The sequence below is a fragment of the Montipora foliosa genome, chromosome 9 (genome assembly GCF_036669935.1).
Source record: "Montipora foliosa isolate CH-2021 chromosome 9, ASM3666993v2, whole genome shotgun sequence".
Classification (NCBI taxonomy): Eukaryota; Metazoa; Cnidaria; class Anthozoa; order Scleractinia; family Acroporidae; genus Montipora; species Montipora foliosa.
This window is the reverse complement of record NC_090877.1, coordinates 33,282,493-33,298,885: the sequence shown is the minus strand read 5'-3', so window position 1 is coordinate 33,298,885 and position 16,393 is coordinate 33,282,493. Positions and strand designations below refer to the sequence as shown.

Sequence of the window (16,393 nt, the reverse complement as noted above, 5' to 3'; positions counted from 1 at the left end):
TGTTTACGTGAGTTAACCTGGGTCGAGCCTGCAATCCATTCAACAACCAGTTCCTGGTCAGCGGTCGACTTAAAAAAGCTGACCGCGGTGAGCTATAAGCTTGAGCCCGCGACATAGCCACGTGATACTGGTCAGCGGATATCTTGTTTTGACAGGTGTCAATTGATCAAAACATGGATACTGGTCACATTGGCATACATGGAGGGATGGACGTACGGACGGTTGATGACGTCATGGCTATAAAGCCAAAATTTCTCGCATGCTCCGCGCGCGCGCCGAAGGTGCTCGCGGAGCTCCGCTATAACCAAGCAATGTCAAATATTAAAACAATGCTGATGCAAAATCAGCGATTACTGGTAAACGTATTCAAGAAACCTCCTATTTTGTCACAAAAGCCCGAGTTTCAATGTGAAAGTTTATTGAGGACGCGTCAGTAAGTCACAAACAAATCCTAATTACACCCAAGGATCGTATAAATAACACGTGAAGGTTAATAATCTTATGAGAAGAATACGAAAAACCACTGAAAAACACCCTATATATTAGAAGTTGCCATAAACTATGTGGAAACATATTCCTCATCTAATGCAGCAGCACAAGATCCCGATAAAAGGGAAAAACTAAACGGCATACTTTTTACCATCATTACATTTAATACAAGGAAAGAAAAACTCTCAAAGACATACTCGTTAAAGCAAAACTGTGAATTGAAGGTTTCATAATCATCGATCTGTAACGACAAAACCCAAAATAAGGAGACCGAGCTTCTAGAATCCGGCTGCAACCCGCCGGATGTTTAGATTTTCAGATTTTTCACAACTCCAGATGTCGGATTTGTACAAGCCGGATGTCGGATTTTCAACAAGTCGGATGTTGGATCTTCACAAGTCGGATGTCACATTTTAAGCAAGTCGGATGTCGGATTTTTAACAAGGCGGATGTCGGATTTTCAACAAGTCGGATGTCAGATTTTTACAAGTAGGATGTCGGATTTTCAACAACTCGGATGTCGGATTTTCACAACTTTGTTGTCGGATTTTCAAGAACTCGGATGTCGGCGCCTACAAGCTTAAAAATAAAAATAGGACTATGAAAATTGCTTCGGAAACAAGCTTTCATTTAAAAACGTGAAAAAAAAAAAAAAAAAAAAGACAAGCTGTTCATTAAAACATTTGAGCTGTCCGTGTCAAGGCCGGATCTAGGATAAAAAATGGCCGGTTTCCAAATCAACGAAAAACCTTTTGAGAGGTCAGGGGGCATGCTCTCCCGAACATTTTTTGGGTTTTAACTCTCTGAATTCCCCTTTCCCGTGTTTCTGAGACATTCATCAGTCAACAATCCTGTCAGATTAAATTTTAATCAGACAGCATATTGCCGGGCTAGTTTCATCCTCCATGGGTGAAGTGAAGTGAAAAATAACACAACCAGGGAGTGTCTGTGTCCGAAAATTGACAAGGAAAAAAAAATTAGTCAGACCATTTTTGAGATTTCAACTTGGAAATTTACTCTTATTAAAAAAAAATAGAGCGTGTTGGTCGATCCAAATACGGTCGAACGTCGGACTTATCATGAACTTAATTAACTTAGTTAAGTCACCTCTATTAACTTATCAGATTGATAAAACCAACCGCAGCATAACTGCAGTTTTTTTAGACACTAAACCCTCGACAGCAATTTACACAAGCGTCGTCTAGTTATCATCCAAATTGGAAATCAGTGTTATCATAAAATACAAATTGACCAACGGAGGGTGTGAAGTGCAGGTTGCAGTTTGCAGGCAGGAACCCACGAGTAGGAGCTTGCCTCTCCCAAGCCCTATGAGCCAACCTTTCCGAGTATTTTTCTATTTTTAGAACTCCACTAGTTCTCCGGCTCTGCACCCACTGTTTAGAATGGCCAATCAGGATGACGTTATTGTCACACGAAGACAAAAATAGCAAAAACAACGTAAGCAAATTGTGCAAATTAATGTAAAATTGATGTAAATATTAACTTATATATATTGCGCTTTTTAACATACAATGATAAAAAGCGCATTACAATACATTGAAATATACTGAATATATACATAAACTAAATTTAACAATAATAAAGTAATTTAAGAGCTAAAGGCTAAAAGCCGAAGCCCATCTCATGATCTCCTGCTAGAAGCTACACTAAAAGATCTGTAACCAAAAGAACATTTCATGTTCCCTGCTGAATGTAATAGAATAGTGCCTGAATGGGACATTTCCGAGTTGCTGTTTTTCTCGCTTTCGAAGTGAGTCTTGGTGCTCAACTATTGTAAGGGAAATGAGCTTGATTTGCATAAGAATACGCAACTCATTTCCATTAGAATGGTTGTGCACCAGGACTCGCTTTGCAACTGAGGCTTGCAGCAACTCGGAAATGCCGGGCTATCAGAGCGTAGTGTATAGCGTCCATAATTTCTTACATCAATTAAATCGCTAATATACGCTGGTACCATACCATTAAGTGCTTTAAAAGTTAAAAGTAAAATCTTAAAAACGTATTTTGTTCCTGACTGGCAACCAGTGTAATTCTTGCAAAACGGGCGTAATATGGCCATATTTGTTGCTGGAAGTTAGTAACCTAACTGCTGCGTTCGGTACTTTCTGCAGTTTAGTTATTTCACAATCTGGAAGTCCATAAAGAAGTCTATTGCAATAGTCAATTCTGCTTGTGACGAAAGCATGCAGAACCATTTCAAATTTATCTCTTTCTAAAAGTTTACTGATTCGCCAAATATTGCGGAGCCAGAAAAACATTGACAATGATGAGATGACAACAAGAAAGCCTCAGTGTTACCTGAGAGAAAATGTAGAGACGAATACTAAAGTTTTGGCCCAGATCCAGATGTTACTTTATTAATAATTGATTTACACGCAAAATGAAAACACTGATGAAATCTGCTGGTAACATATATTAAAATCACTACAACCTGAAACAATTCACACTTCGGTACTAAACATGAGACATCAAGTACAACAAGATTTTCCCTTTTGCCAAGTTAAGTTTTGACTGAGATATATGTCGATTTGTCGCTGATTTAGCTGTTTTCTCTTGGTTATAATAATGCCCTCTTTGGCGAGTATAAACATGATGGTATTCATCACATTAGCAGCGTTTCTTCGTGGTAAGTGTTTTCAACTTTCAGCTTTTTTAGTGCGGAATTGTCATTATTTAATATACGCAATTGCATTTTTAAAAGCGGCCTTTCATCGGATGCATAATACACTGACCGGGTGTAATGAGAAATACAGCAATAAGAATTAACACCTTGCAATGGTCTCATTCCTCATGCCGCAGACGCTACTTTCCTTCGTATCGATCCTTCCTATTTCTTTCATCCATCCCAATGTTTCGTATGAATTTTGTGTTATCATTTTCACCGGTCTTTACATCTAGGAAATGATTTCCTTATTCAATTTTAATTTCATCGACCGGAAAGGTGCAAAGTTATACCTGCAAACAAACACAGAACGCTGTAAAAGCTGAAAGAATGTCTGTCTCTATGCCGGGCCGGGGGATATATCCAGCTAAGTTTAAACTGTCCAAAATAGTGCCAGTATTCAAATCAGACGACAAGCAAGATCTACCCAAATAATTATAAACCTGTATCTCCATTATCTAACTTCAAAGGATTTTTGAAAAGTTAATGATGTATGCTCGTATATATATATATATTGTCTCTTTTGTTGAGAATAATGGATTGTTATACAACGTTCAACATGACACACATTCTACTCAACACGCGATAATAAATATAATAAAAACTCGATGCAAACAAATATGGATGACCGCTTACTTTCATGTGGCATTTTCACCTATCTGCAAAAAGCTTTCGACACTGTTGACCACGATATCTTGATAGCTAAAATAAATCACTATGGCTAATGGTTTTCGTCATGACTTCATATCTAAACAGGCTCTTACTGTAGCCCTTCTGTTCTGGCTATACAAGAATGACATTCAGATAAATTTAGCCGGATTCTTTCTTTGCGTTGATGACACTAACGTTTTTTACGCTGGCAGTAAGTTACAAACAGAGAACTTGCGAAGGTGCATGACTGGCTAACGTTAAATAGATTAGCTCTAAATGAAAAAAAATCAAACAATGTTATATTCCGAACCAACCAAAAAAGGTTGATTCACCAAATAAAAAATGTTATGTGCGATAATGGAAAAGAAAGATTACTTCCTCTTGAACAAAAGGAATTGGAATTCTTGGAATTCTCATTGATAGCAACCTCTCCTTCAAAAACCACATTGAACATGTAACTGGCAAAATTAGTAAAACGGTTGCCTTGGTATGCTTGCCAAATTAAGACGCTATATTCCTCGCCTCCTTTTCCACATTTATCAGTCCTTAATCACTCAGTCCTTAATTACATATATTATGCAGTGACTGCGTGGAGTCATGCCAGGAAATGGTTTCTCAATAAAATTCTTATTCTCCAAAAAAGAAGCCCGCAAGGGCTACGAGTCTAATTGTTAATTAGTGTATACCAAAACAGTGGATAGCGTTGCGCACGCTGATTGGCTACTCAAACTCCGGATATCCTTTGCTATTCACCTCCGAGCAATTCGCGCGGAATTTGCTCCCAAAAATGTTGTAATCTTTGCAGGAATAAATGAGTTAAAATCATCTGTTTGTTCTATATTAACACTAAAACAACTATTCACCTTAGTGTCGGTGGCTACTGGTTTACCTCGCCGCTTCGCGGATTGGTAAATATCCTCCACTAGCCACCTCAATTTCGGTGAATAGTTGTTAACTATCGTACCCTATAATTATGTTAATTTCTATTCTTTTGTTTTTTTTTATTCACTTTAATAGTATTGTAATTATTATGCAACGTTTCTTCAGTTTGTCTAATTTGTAATGGCTCAATGTGTATTGTGAGGTTTTATTCTGTCTTAATATTGTTTCTAGTAAGTTTAGTGCCATGTACGACATTACACTGCACGCCTCGATTATCAAAAATCTATCTCTAATTTTTGAAAATAAACTCGAGCTTGAACTTGAACTTGAACTTGAACTTTATATTTTAAGTCTTTTCACAAGTACCAGTAGAGTTCACTCCTGCAATACCGTGACTCGGTCCTCGTCAGTCCAAAATTTTTACATAAAGAAATCTCGGAAAGAAATACAGTACAGAGCCTTTTCGCGAGTGGGTGCAAGGGCGTGGAATGAGATAACATCTTCATTACTGGAACTCAAACAAAAAAAAGAAGAAGTTTAAGCCAAATTGCACACGGCACTCTTAGATATTCTGAATCAATATGATGATCATGCTGATATCTCCCAAAGAAATACAGCTTAAAGGAATTACAAATGTTAATTTATAGTCTGGTATACATAACTGCTTCTTTGTGTACCTTAATTAACCCACTGTTCCGTACTTCTTGTTGATTTACCTTAATTTATTGAAGATAGCTTTGCTAATTTCTTCTAACTAGCATAAATAGAATTGTTCCTTTATCTCACTTTCTTGTAAATAGTTATATTTATAATAACGGATTCGCCTCGATTAGTATTTTCAATATTTTGCGGACGAGTCTGACAGATTGTCAGAAATATTATTATTAATGGCAATAAACTTGAACTTGAACTTGAAATTACACAATTACATACACTGTATATATAGCACCTGTTTAAATACGTACAGCGGAAAATTCTTCAGCATTGTGATAATTTGAGTCAACAATAAGGTTTTCCGTAACAATAAGATTGATATTCGTGAATTTTATGTTTTGGAGTTGAATGTTATTTGAAAATCCAGAAACCGCGAAAGTGAGTGCTTGCGGTCACTCCTAGAAACTTATTCGCGATGCGTATGTTGACCGCACCTTAGGTTTTAATAGTATTGGCGTTTTCAGTTGTACATGTACTTGATTTTTTTCGGACAGGAGCTCATCCGGGCTAAGCGAACAACTTGTATCCCCTTCTTATGCGTGATTTCTCCTGTTTAATTTGTGCGTATGTAAACGGAGACAAATCTTGCATTCAGTAGGGGCTTTAATTCAAGAGCTACGATGGGTGACGTCAATGAAAAAGGTCACCTCAAAATGTAACTTTGTACTATCATATGGTTAGTCTTTAGCAATTATTCCATCTCCTTCACGTTGCACGATGTGGGCGAAGTACTCTAAAAGTAAATTGGTGCGAGCAGTTTCAGAGTAAAAAGGAAATAAAAGGTTCACTGACATGATGTATGCTCACGTTATCGTCGAAACCTAAATTTTGGTGATCATTCTTTCACGTCGTATTTAGGCGGAGGCCGGGGCAAGAGGACTTCAACTTTTGCTTCGACATCCGCTCGAATTTTGTTGAACAGCGATTTTAAAACCGTTTGCTTGCCCCCTTTCAACCTTGTTGAAACATGTTGAATCCAAGTTGAATTAATGTTGAATTAGTTTAAAAGCATTAAAACTTTGTTTCTACCAACCTTGGGTGCAGGGATGGCGCAATATTGATAGCTCTTGTCTCCCACCAATGTGGCCCGGGTTCCATTCCCAGACTCGGCGCCATATGTGGGTTGAGTTTGTTGGTTCTCTACTCTACACAGGGAGGTTTTTCTCCGGGTTACTCTGGTTTTCCCATCTCCTCAAAAATCAACATTTGACTTGATTAGCGTCAGTTGTTGATTTCAGTGTCCCGAATTAGTGCTCCAGCGCTAGAACGACTAGACGTAAGTAAAATTCCTATCCATGCAACATTCCTTTTGTTATCGAGAATGGACCGCGCACCGGTGGCTCAGTTCAGCTACATTTCAGTGACGAGATAAAATCGAACGGATGTTCAGTTGAAGCAAATGTTGAAACGGTTTATCCGGGTTTTTATGCAGAGTACCACAAAAGCATGCACGTGCAGCACAATTTTTCCGTTTTTTTCAAATCATCTTTGAACAAGCCGCAGTAATTTAATGAGATTTATTTTATATTCATGCAAACTCAGTCATGTCATTATTATTCCCTCCGCTCTCCAGGAATGAACAGTGAACATTTTGAGAAAATGCTCATTGACGATTTGCTGGCGAACTACACTACTGACGTGCGACCAGTTGAAAATTCATCACACGTGATGATAGTTAGCATTGGTGTACAACCCTACAGACTTCTGAGGATGGTGAGCAGCTCTATGCTTTCTTCGTAACGTAGAAGATGCTTTAACTCCTGTTGATTACAATATCTTTTGCGCGTCTTACATAAGGGTGCGATGTTCAAGACACCCCCCCTTTTTTATACGTTTTTAGATGTCGAAAACACCCCTTGCCTTCTGCCCAATAGTTATATTTATTATCTAACGATAAAAAAGAGTTGATTAACAAACTTTTTGATTTCTTTTATGCAGGATGAGGTTGAACAACTTATAAAAATGAGCCTTTGGTATAGATTGGTCAGTGGGTATTATGAGTTGTCTTACTTTGTCTTTTATTTCGCGCTTTGCCAGTGACCGTTTATTCAGTTATCAATGCTCGTTCAGTAGGCCATTTCCGAGTTCGTGTCTGCCTCTTCTTCAAAGCGAGTCTTTGTGCAAAGTCTTTGTGATGGCAATTAATTATATTTTACATATAAAAGAAAACTAATTTTCATAAGGAATACTTTGCACTTCCCTTGAAATTGTTCTACTATCAAACTGTTTTGGAAACTTGGCATAATTAACATTCATGATATGAACATTAAAACTGCAATTAAAAAATGGGAAAATCCGAACTTAGCAAGTCTCCTGGCGTCCAAAAAGAAAATTGGGGGTAACCACGCATTTTTCAGAGATAATTAAGCTTGAGTTTGGAAAGGAAGGCCATACATTGCTTTCAATTGTATTTTAAAGCTTATCACAATTAATTATCTTTGAAAACTGCATGGTTACCTCCAATTTTCTTTTTGGATTTCAATAACACTTGTTAAGATCTGCTTTTCTTCCACATTCATGCCACCGCGCAAAAATACCTTTGAATAGAAGTTTTGCACGGCAGCCATGTTGCATGACAGGAACTATAGATTTTTTTTCCTATGGGAACAAATGTTCTTTCTAATGCAAAAAATTTTCATTGTTCCTGCCATGCAACATGGCTGCCTTGCAAAACCTCTATTGGTAGGCACCGTCCTGAAAGCAGGGGCACCCAACGAATCTGTTCCTCACATTATCTGTTCCCCAGCGGAATATTGCTGGCTAGCAAAAATACAGCTGTTTCGATGAGCTGGCTGGGAAATTTTGTTATTGATAGAGGTTTTGCCTGGGAATTACTGACTTTTTCTAGCATTTCAACCCGAGCTGGCTGTAGAAACTCTGAAGACTGAGGACGACTAAAAAAAAAAAAAAAAAAAGAACCCCTTCCCTCTCCCAGAGAATAGTCACAAACATACGACGGCTGGTCAGAGTGATTGCGCTTGCGGAAAAAAACCTGTGTCGCTTTTGTTCGGTCGTTTTGGATCGAGGGATTTGAAAGCGCGCGGAATTCCTGGCTGGGAAATAAATTTGATCAGCTGGCTGGGAAACAAAATAATTTTATCTAGCTGGCTGGGAAATTTCTTGTGTCTTGCTGGGAAAAAGGAACAGATAATGCTTTCCCAGCAACACTGAAAAACACCTGAAAATGCCTTAATAACATTTATTTTCATTAACTGGGGTTAATAATACATTTTACAACAAATTGGTCGTTGGGTGCCCCTGTGAAAGAGGAGGCAAGCATGAAGTCGGAAATGGTCTATTCTTTCACCCATCCATCCGTCGATGAATCAATCAATCGCACAAATTAATTAGATCTTAAAAGATCTAACGCAATGACATATTCTACAGACGTGGGAAGATTTCATGCTGTCCTGGAATCCCGAACGGTATGGAGACATCACTCGTATTAATCTGCCAGTAGATGTTGTATGGACGCCGCCTGTCGGACTGCTCAACTCGTGGGTATTCTGGTTTTTTTAATCTGTAGTCAGTCAAATCTCTACTTTCTCAAATCCCATAATACACCTTGTTTATCCCCTAAATATGAAATACGATTAGGCGTTGTTTTTGATTTCTCTTGGGACATCTTCATGTCCCGAGAGAAATCGAAAACAATGATTATCCAAAATTTGGGGTAAAAAATATGTATTATGGGATTTGAGAAAGTAGCAAATAGACCTAACCGTCTAACTCAGTGTTGTAGCCAATTCAAATATCCCGGGGTAGAGATTCTTTGTGTATTATGTTTGCTTTATAGTTTAGCATTCACATTTAAATGTTATGGAAATACCTGGAACAAAATGTTTCATTCCCAAAGGGATGGAATTTGGTACCACATTGAGTTAGCCGGTTTGGTCTACTATACAATTAAAGTCAGAAACTAATCAAGCAAATTGCATCACTGAGTCCCAGCCTCCAGGGAAAAATTTGGGAAACTGGTACGTGTGTGGGTTTGTGGGATTGCCCTCAAATCGAGAGTGTTGTGTTGGGACTTAACATAAAACAGACAAAGAAAAGGCTGCTTTATGCCCACATTCTCTGCCAGCTGATGTTGTTTTCTTTTTTTTTTTCAGTATAACTTGTAAGCAAGGAGTAGCGTAGCAAAACAGAAAGACCGGATCCTGGTGAAGGATCTAATGTGCAATATAAAAATTATCAAAATCAAAACGTAAACGTACCGTAGTTATTGCTCGTAAAACCTGATTCATTCAATCAGCCTTGCTATTTTTTACATTTCTCGTTCAGGTTAGATTCTGGAGTGGCTCCACTGCTTTCAGGCGGGGATAATGATCTAGATAACCAAGTAGAAGTCCAATGTAATGGACAAGTCAGGCTCTTGCTTCCAACTGTTCTCAGTATTTCCTGTATCATGGACATGACCATGTATCCGTTTGATACTCAAAGATGTAACCTCATATTTGGTGAGATCAACAAGAAGATCATTAAATCAATTTTAAAAATTACTCGGTGACCAAACCTTTGAATGAAAGCCAGGCAGGGCGACGCTAGCAATGAGCTTGTAGCCTTTATGGTGTTAACTGTGTTGTTGTGATGCCTGTCATTGTTGTCTGCGTTTACATCAGTTTATTGTTTATTGTCAAATATGAATAAGTTTAGTTTTCCATATGATATGAAAATGAATCACATTGTTCAATTTTTTGGGAAAATCGCGGTCACAATATGCCATTTTCCCACTTATTAGGAACATGGGCATACACAAACGAAGATTTAGCATTCAAAGCAGATGTGGAAACTTCAACACTCGCTGAATCCAAGGAGAATTTCAGTTCATCTGGTGGATGGAACGTGTTAGAGTACAAAGGTGCGAAATAGCCCTATATTTTCCAGACTACAATCCTGGTCAAAACTGTTGGAACAATTCCCGCTTCCCCCCCCCCCCCCCCCCCCCATCCTCCCTCTCCCGTGATTACAATGTCTGGGAAATCAAGATCCGTTCATCGATCGCTGGCATTTTTCAACATTGTCTAGGGGAAAGGGGGGCGCGAAAAAGGCAGCGAAAGAAGAGCACGCGTTGTTCATATAACGATGGAGGAATGTACGGTAAATTCTCTACTTTTCACCCAAAATTTGACAAGTATCCTGAAGTCTTTTGACCCGGATTTTATATCCTGGTTGCAAAGTAAAAGGACACACAGCGAACACCGATTTAGACGGATATTGTATAGGCAGTAAGCTTTCACTCCAATCCTTCGGGAAAAAGCGGTAGTGAAAGCCAGACTAAGACGAAAGTGAATGCACAATTCAAGCAATGATCGAGCACGTAAAGAAGGTATTTCTGCTTTTGAGCTGATTTTTTCTTTATCTTGCCCACAGCCATTGAAACGAAAGGAAACAACAGTCGTGCAAGCCCCTCTGTGACATTTACCATCCGACTTCAGCGTCTAACAACGTACTATATTGTGATATTATTTTTACCATGCTTCTCCAACGTAATGCTCGCACTACTCGTCTTTCTCTTGCCACCGGAGACTGGGGAGAGAATCGGAGTCGGCATCAACACTCTCTTTATCATGTGGGTTAATTATCTGAGGGTATGTTTTTTTATCACGAAAATACCGAACTCCAGTCAATGCTTCCTGTCAAGCGCTTCTGTTAGTCCTGTCCCGCTCCGATTTTATGACAAGCTAACATTGATACGTTTGTCTAAAATGAATAAAAAATAAATAAATCAAATAAATAAATAAATAAATGAGTGAGTGAGTGAGTGAGTGAGTCATCATGAATGAATGAATGAATGATTAGTTACTGTTTGGTTTGCATGTGTTGGGCCATCATCGGACTTTATTGTCGATCTTTTTTTATTTACAGGCTCTAAATGCGATGCCGAAGAGTCCCGAATTGCCCGTATTCTGCAAGTTTTATTACTTTGTGATGTTCGAGTGCGTGTGTGCCATCGCTGTGTCGTGTCTTGTCATCTCATTCTTTCACATGAATGTTAACATAGACCAGCCTGACTGGGTAAAGGTGAGGGGATCCGAAATGCTACACTGCGCAACTCTATCAACCCTTTTAATATGGATAATATATTCAGTCTTCTGTTATTAACGTAAAACGCCGGGTTTTGAATTTTTACTAAGCTTGTAGATTTCTGGACAGAAAAAGCCAGTCAAAAACACATGCGCGCGTTGGGATAGGAAAGCACACATTAAAAATACATTGATTTTGAATGCAAATTCGTGCAATCTTTTATGCATAACACCGAAACCAATGCAAAATGATTATTTTAGCTCATCACAATGGGATCATCAAACAGGAAGATGAACTAGTCAGAATTGGAAGCAATCAACCTAACTTTTTCAAAACGCGGGAATTTTACGTAGGTGCATGTCGACATTAGCTTTGGTTTTTTTTCTCACTAGTTGTAAACCTGACGGCGGATTTTTAGCCAAACGCTAAAAGTAAAAAAATATAACAAAATGAAATAAACATAATCACCGCAATAGTAAAATTTCTTCCAGCACTAAATTGTAAGTTGAATCGCTTTAGCATGCACCAGTAAATGTGACTTGAATATATGTCAGCGTACTGACACACTAAACGCACAAAATTAAAAGCAAATTAGAAAATTTTAACAACGAGTTAAGCCTGATGAAAACATACAGAAACAAGAAAATGCCCAAATTAGTTAAAATATTCTAACATGAACTCTTGCGTCATAGGCGTCTTGAACGATCAGCCTAATTTGCCCGAGGACAATCATTAGTTTCACCCCTGCATTCTCAGTATATTTCTTGCAGATTCAAATATTGGACAGGATGGCACGCTTGGTATTTTTGCACAAGTCCGTAAAATATCGTTTGAAAACGGCGGAAAAATTCAGGAAGGAAGGTAAACTACTTTTCAAAAGCATACTGAAGTCACGCGTTTATACTTAAGATTGACTGTTTATACTTGAGGAATGAGGTCACCTGTTTATATCTGGAGGAGGGGGGATGGCGCAGTGGTGAAAACAGTCGCATCACACCAGTGGGGCTGGGGCTCAATTCCCAGTTTGTTGGCTCTCTACTCAGGGGCCCGTTTCTCGAAAGTCCCGAAAACTTCTCGGGCCTGAAAAGCCATTTGTGAAACTGCTAACCGCTTATTTTGGAGAGCCGATCTTTTAATGTGTTTTTAAGGTAAGAAAAAATAACTGTAAAGTTTGACGACTTTTAAAATCCTCTCCGTTCTTGAGAAACAAAGGGAATTGTGACACCTGAAAATGGCCCGTAAAGTTTCGGTACTTTCGAGGAACAGGCCCCTGGACCGAGAGGTTTTTTCCGGGTACTCCTCATTTCCGCCCTCTCCTCAAAAACCAAACCAGTTGAGTTGATTCGATTTGATTTGATTTCTGCACAGTGTCTCCAATTAGTCCACCGGCGCTAATACAGTTTACACCCAAATGAAATTCGTTGTTATATAGCTGAAAAATGTCCCTCAACAGCGCGCGCTCTCATTGGTTACTTCGAGGTCACATGACATCTAACAATAAAACTGTTTCCCGCCAAAAGTCTCTGAGAGGGCAACAGTGCAAAATCTATGACGTCAGAGGGTAACAATGCACTGTTACCCGCGAATGTTGACCGATGATGTTGCCGTTGCACGTTTTTCTTTTTGTGCTATAAAACAAATAACTTAATGACTGGTCCCGAGGGAAACAGTTCATTTTGCATCCCTCTGCTGCGCCTCGGGGAAACATTTAGATTATCGGGAAACAAAATCAACTGTTTCCCTCGGGACCAGTCATTAAGTGTTTATTATTATTCTGATTATTATTACTTCATTTCCTTCATTCACTTCTCGTCTAGGCTACTGATTTGATTCATGCTCAAAATGATCACGTTCAAAATGAAATAGAAGTGTTAAGAAGTAACCAGCCTTGTTGAAAGTCAACGTTGTCTGGCATGAATCGTGTCAACATTGTGTATTCAAGAATTCAAGATATTTGTAACTATAAGTATGCTGACTCTAAACTCTTATCATTTGCGAATGCGCTGACAAGCTATGTTGTAGACTTGTGTAAGAGACTCACTACCTTCGACTGATATGAATTCGAACGGCAAAGGCCTCGATGGATTATCTAATAAGGTGATCCCCTAAAAATAAAACTTGTCATTGATTTCCGATGAAACTTCGTACACTGTTGTAACATGTCAAGGAGATGATAAAAATGTAATTAAAAAGGGAGGGGGGTCACCATGCTCGCTTCCATGGTACGACGGTGACGAATACGGCGATTTCAGCTACTTTTACAATTTCCGTGCACCCCCAATGTTAGTAATGTTAGACAAATTTAGCTCGATTTTAGAAATGTAATCCAACGTTTGACATAGAGCGTGAGTCATTCTACGGTTATTTCAAGTACGTACCTGAAAAAATTATTTGAATGCCTTTGTGAGTACTTAACACTTCAAAATAGATTTAACTTTAGTGTGGGCTGTTCGACTCGTAGTAGCTCCTTCGGTACAATTTTATGAAATTGCCAAAAAACTGGCCATAGATTTTTGCTGATTTTTTCCATACTCCATAAAGACACCTTTCTCAGCAAATATGTAAAATAAAAAATGGGGGTCAGCGTACTCGTTCAGGAGAAAATAGCCATTCCTTGACGGATTAGGCTTAGCATCAATGAAAATCCGCCATTTTATCAATGTGCCAGCAGTACTGCGCGTGCCAATGACGCCAGAAATTATGCGCAGTAAGGTTGCGCAATGCAAAACCAGTGAATCACCTTAAATAGACCGAATGCATAAATGGCGGCCAAAAAAATGGTCTTTTGTTTATCTGCTAATTAGACTCACTAGCCTCGTTTGCATGTACAAAATACAAAAGAAATGTTGCTTGAGAGCGAGGCTAGTGAGTCTAATGAGCACATAAACAAAAGAATATTTTTTTGGCCGCCATTTATGCATTCGGTCTGTAGCCTTATCTGGAGACATGTCCAGAAATACAGGTAATTCGATGCACTGCCATTTTTATAAGCGTCACAAAGTGTCCCCATGCTCCCAACTGAACATCACTCATTCGCGTCTGGCAATACAGACAATCAACGCTAAACTCAAGTCCTCAAGTACAGATAAATTGCTGCATTTACCATCGCTATCTCATTGTTAGAAACAGGTAGAAAATGCTAAGACCGTGTTGGATATCAAGATTGGGCTTGCATCTAATTTCCTGGATTTCTGGATATCTGAATGACATAATGACTGTTCGTTCATGACAGCGCAAAGTTAGGCTATCTGTCGCTCCCTGTGGTGGAACGTTACTTAGACCCTCATTGACCGAATGCAAAAATGGCCGCCAACAAATTATTCTTTTGTCTTTGTGTTAAGTAGCCTAACTAGCCTAGTTCACACGCGTAAAACTGAAAGAATTTGGGCTGTAAAACGAGGCTAGTTAGGCTAATTAACACAAAGACAAAAGAATAATTTGTTGGCGGCCATTTTTGCATTCGGTCAATTGAGACTGAGATTACCACCCTCCCGGTCTGACAGATCTCTGCGATATACGTTCTTAAGGACAATCTATCTCAAGCCTTATTATCAATTTAGTCTTCATTTGTCGTTTTTGTTTCCGTTTTCAGCCGAAATGTTCCGCTCAAGATTTGGAGGCAAGTCATACCCAAAAATCACCATCGGTCTCAACTTATTCGTGGATAATTCTCTCAAGGATTACGAAACTTTTTGGCGTCAAGAGGAATGGAAACTCGTTTCGCTTGTGCTGGAAAGATTTTTTACGTATTTTTTGTTATTTTCGGTTCTTATTTCATTTTTTGTTTTTGCCGCAACCGTTCGCTAACCTCTAATGCTCGAAAACGAAAAACTGCCCATAAAACCTCTCCCGACTTAAAATCTGTCGGTACTTTAATTGAAGAGAGAGAGTCACCTCGCACCGGTGGCTCATTTGGTTGAGCATCGGCTGTCACGCGGGAGGTCGTGAGTTCAACTCCGGCCGGACCAACACTCAGGGTCTTAAAATAACTGAGGAGAATGTGCGGCCTTTGTAATTACATCTGCAAATGGTTAGACTTTGAAGTCTTCTCGGATAAAGACTGTAAACCGGAGGTCCCGCCTCATAATCCTTGTTGGAAATTAAATATTATGGGACATTAAAGAACCCACTCACTATTCGGTAAGTGAAGGGGACGTAGTCCCCGGTGTTATGGTCTGACCTTATTCCTAAAATAAAAATTGTAAACTGTGTAATTAGCAGTCTGGCCAAAGTCCCCGGAAAAACATTGTAAATTAGTCCTGAAAAGCCCCGAGGGGAGAGACTAATAGCTTCACTCACTCACTCACTCACTCACAATGTGAATTGGTATAGCTAACAACAAGAATCCTTTAGTTCATGTCACTCTTATATTTGAGTGAATAGCCTAACTAAACCCCGACGACTACTGGTCTTTTAGATTTGAATAAAAGTGATCCTCGATTGAGTTTCGTGGAAACTTGAACAATCAGAAGAGACCAATCAGTGAATCAAATCAGCCAATCAGAATGGGAAGAAAATTATGCATTCGGCGCTGAGCGCGGGAAAACGTAGTGTGAAAGCAACTCACGACTGTTTTGCTTTTATCTCTGATTGACTGCAAATTTGGCGCGAGATTTTTTAGCCAATCCCCGGAGCAATGTGCACAGGTAATCGCACGGGGCAGGGTACTTTTGAGGATTAATATCACTTAGACTTTCAGACGTTTCAGAAATTGCCCGAATCGCCCAGGGGCGCAATTTGGTAGGAAGCCATTTCAGTGTTCAATGAACTGTAAAACGCATGAATCACTGAGTGGAATTTTCTTTTCTTTTGTACGACAACGCCAGAGCAATGAAACCAGCCCTGCTTAAAAAGACATTCACTATACATGAAAATAATGAAAGTGATATTGCCAGGGACAATTACCAAAATTAATGGAAAATGCCCACGTACTGTCCGTAAAATATG

At 39.0% G+C, this 16,393-nt stretch overlaps 1 protein-coding gene across 1 annotated transcript; it reads left to right on the top strand.

The window, feature by feature from the left end:
• The first annotated feature begins 2,935 nt into the window (after nt 1–2,935).
• Nucleotides 2,936–16,263, top strand: LOC137969967 (neuronal acetylcholine receptor subunit alpha-9-II-like). The gene is made up of 10 exons (XM_068816390.1): nt 2,936–3,136; nt 6,993–7,132; nt 7,358–7,402; nt 8,807–8,916; nt 9,704–9,879; nt 10,161–10,280; nt 10,793–11,010; nt 11,288–11,443; nt 12,217–12,307; nt 15,039–16,263. Exons 1-10 carry the CDS (start codon nt 3,076–3,078, stop codon nt 15,251–15,253), a joined length of 1,332 nt encoding a protein of 443 aa, XP_068672491.1. The 5' UTR covers nt 2,936–3,075; the 3' UTR covers nt 15,254–16,263.
• The last annotated feature ends 130 nt before the right edge of the window (nt 16,264–16,393 follow it).

Coding starts and splice junctions, on each gene's coding strand:
- LOC137969967 (XM_068816390.1), top strand. CDS start 3,076: ATGCCCTCTTTGGCGAGTATAAACATGATGGTATTCATCACATTAGCA. Junction 7,133..7,357: donor CCTACAGACTTCTGAGGATG/GTGAGCAGCTCT, acceptor TCTTTTATGCAG/GATGAGGTTGAACAACTTAT. Junction 11,444..12,216: donor ACCAGCCTGACTGGGTAAAG/GTGAGGGGATCC, acceptor TATTTCTTGCAG/ATTCAAATATTGGACAGGAT.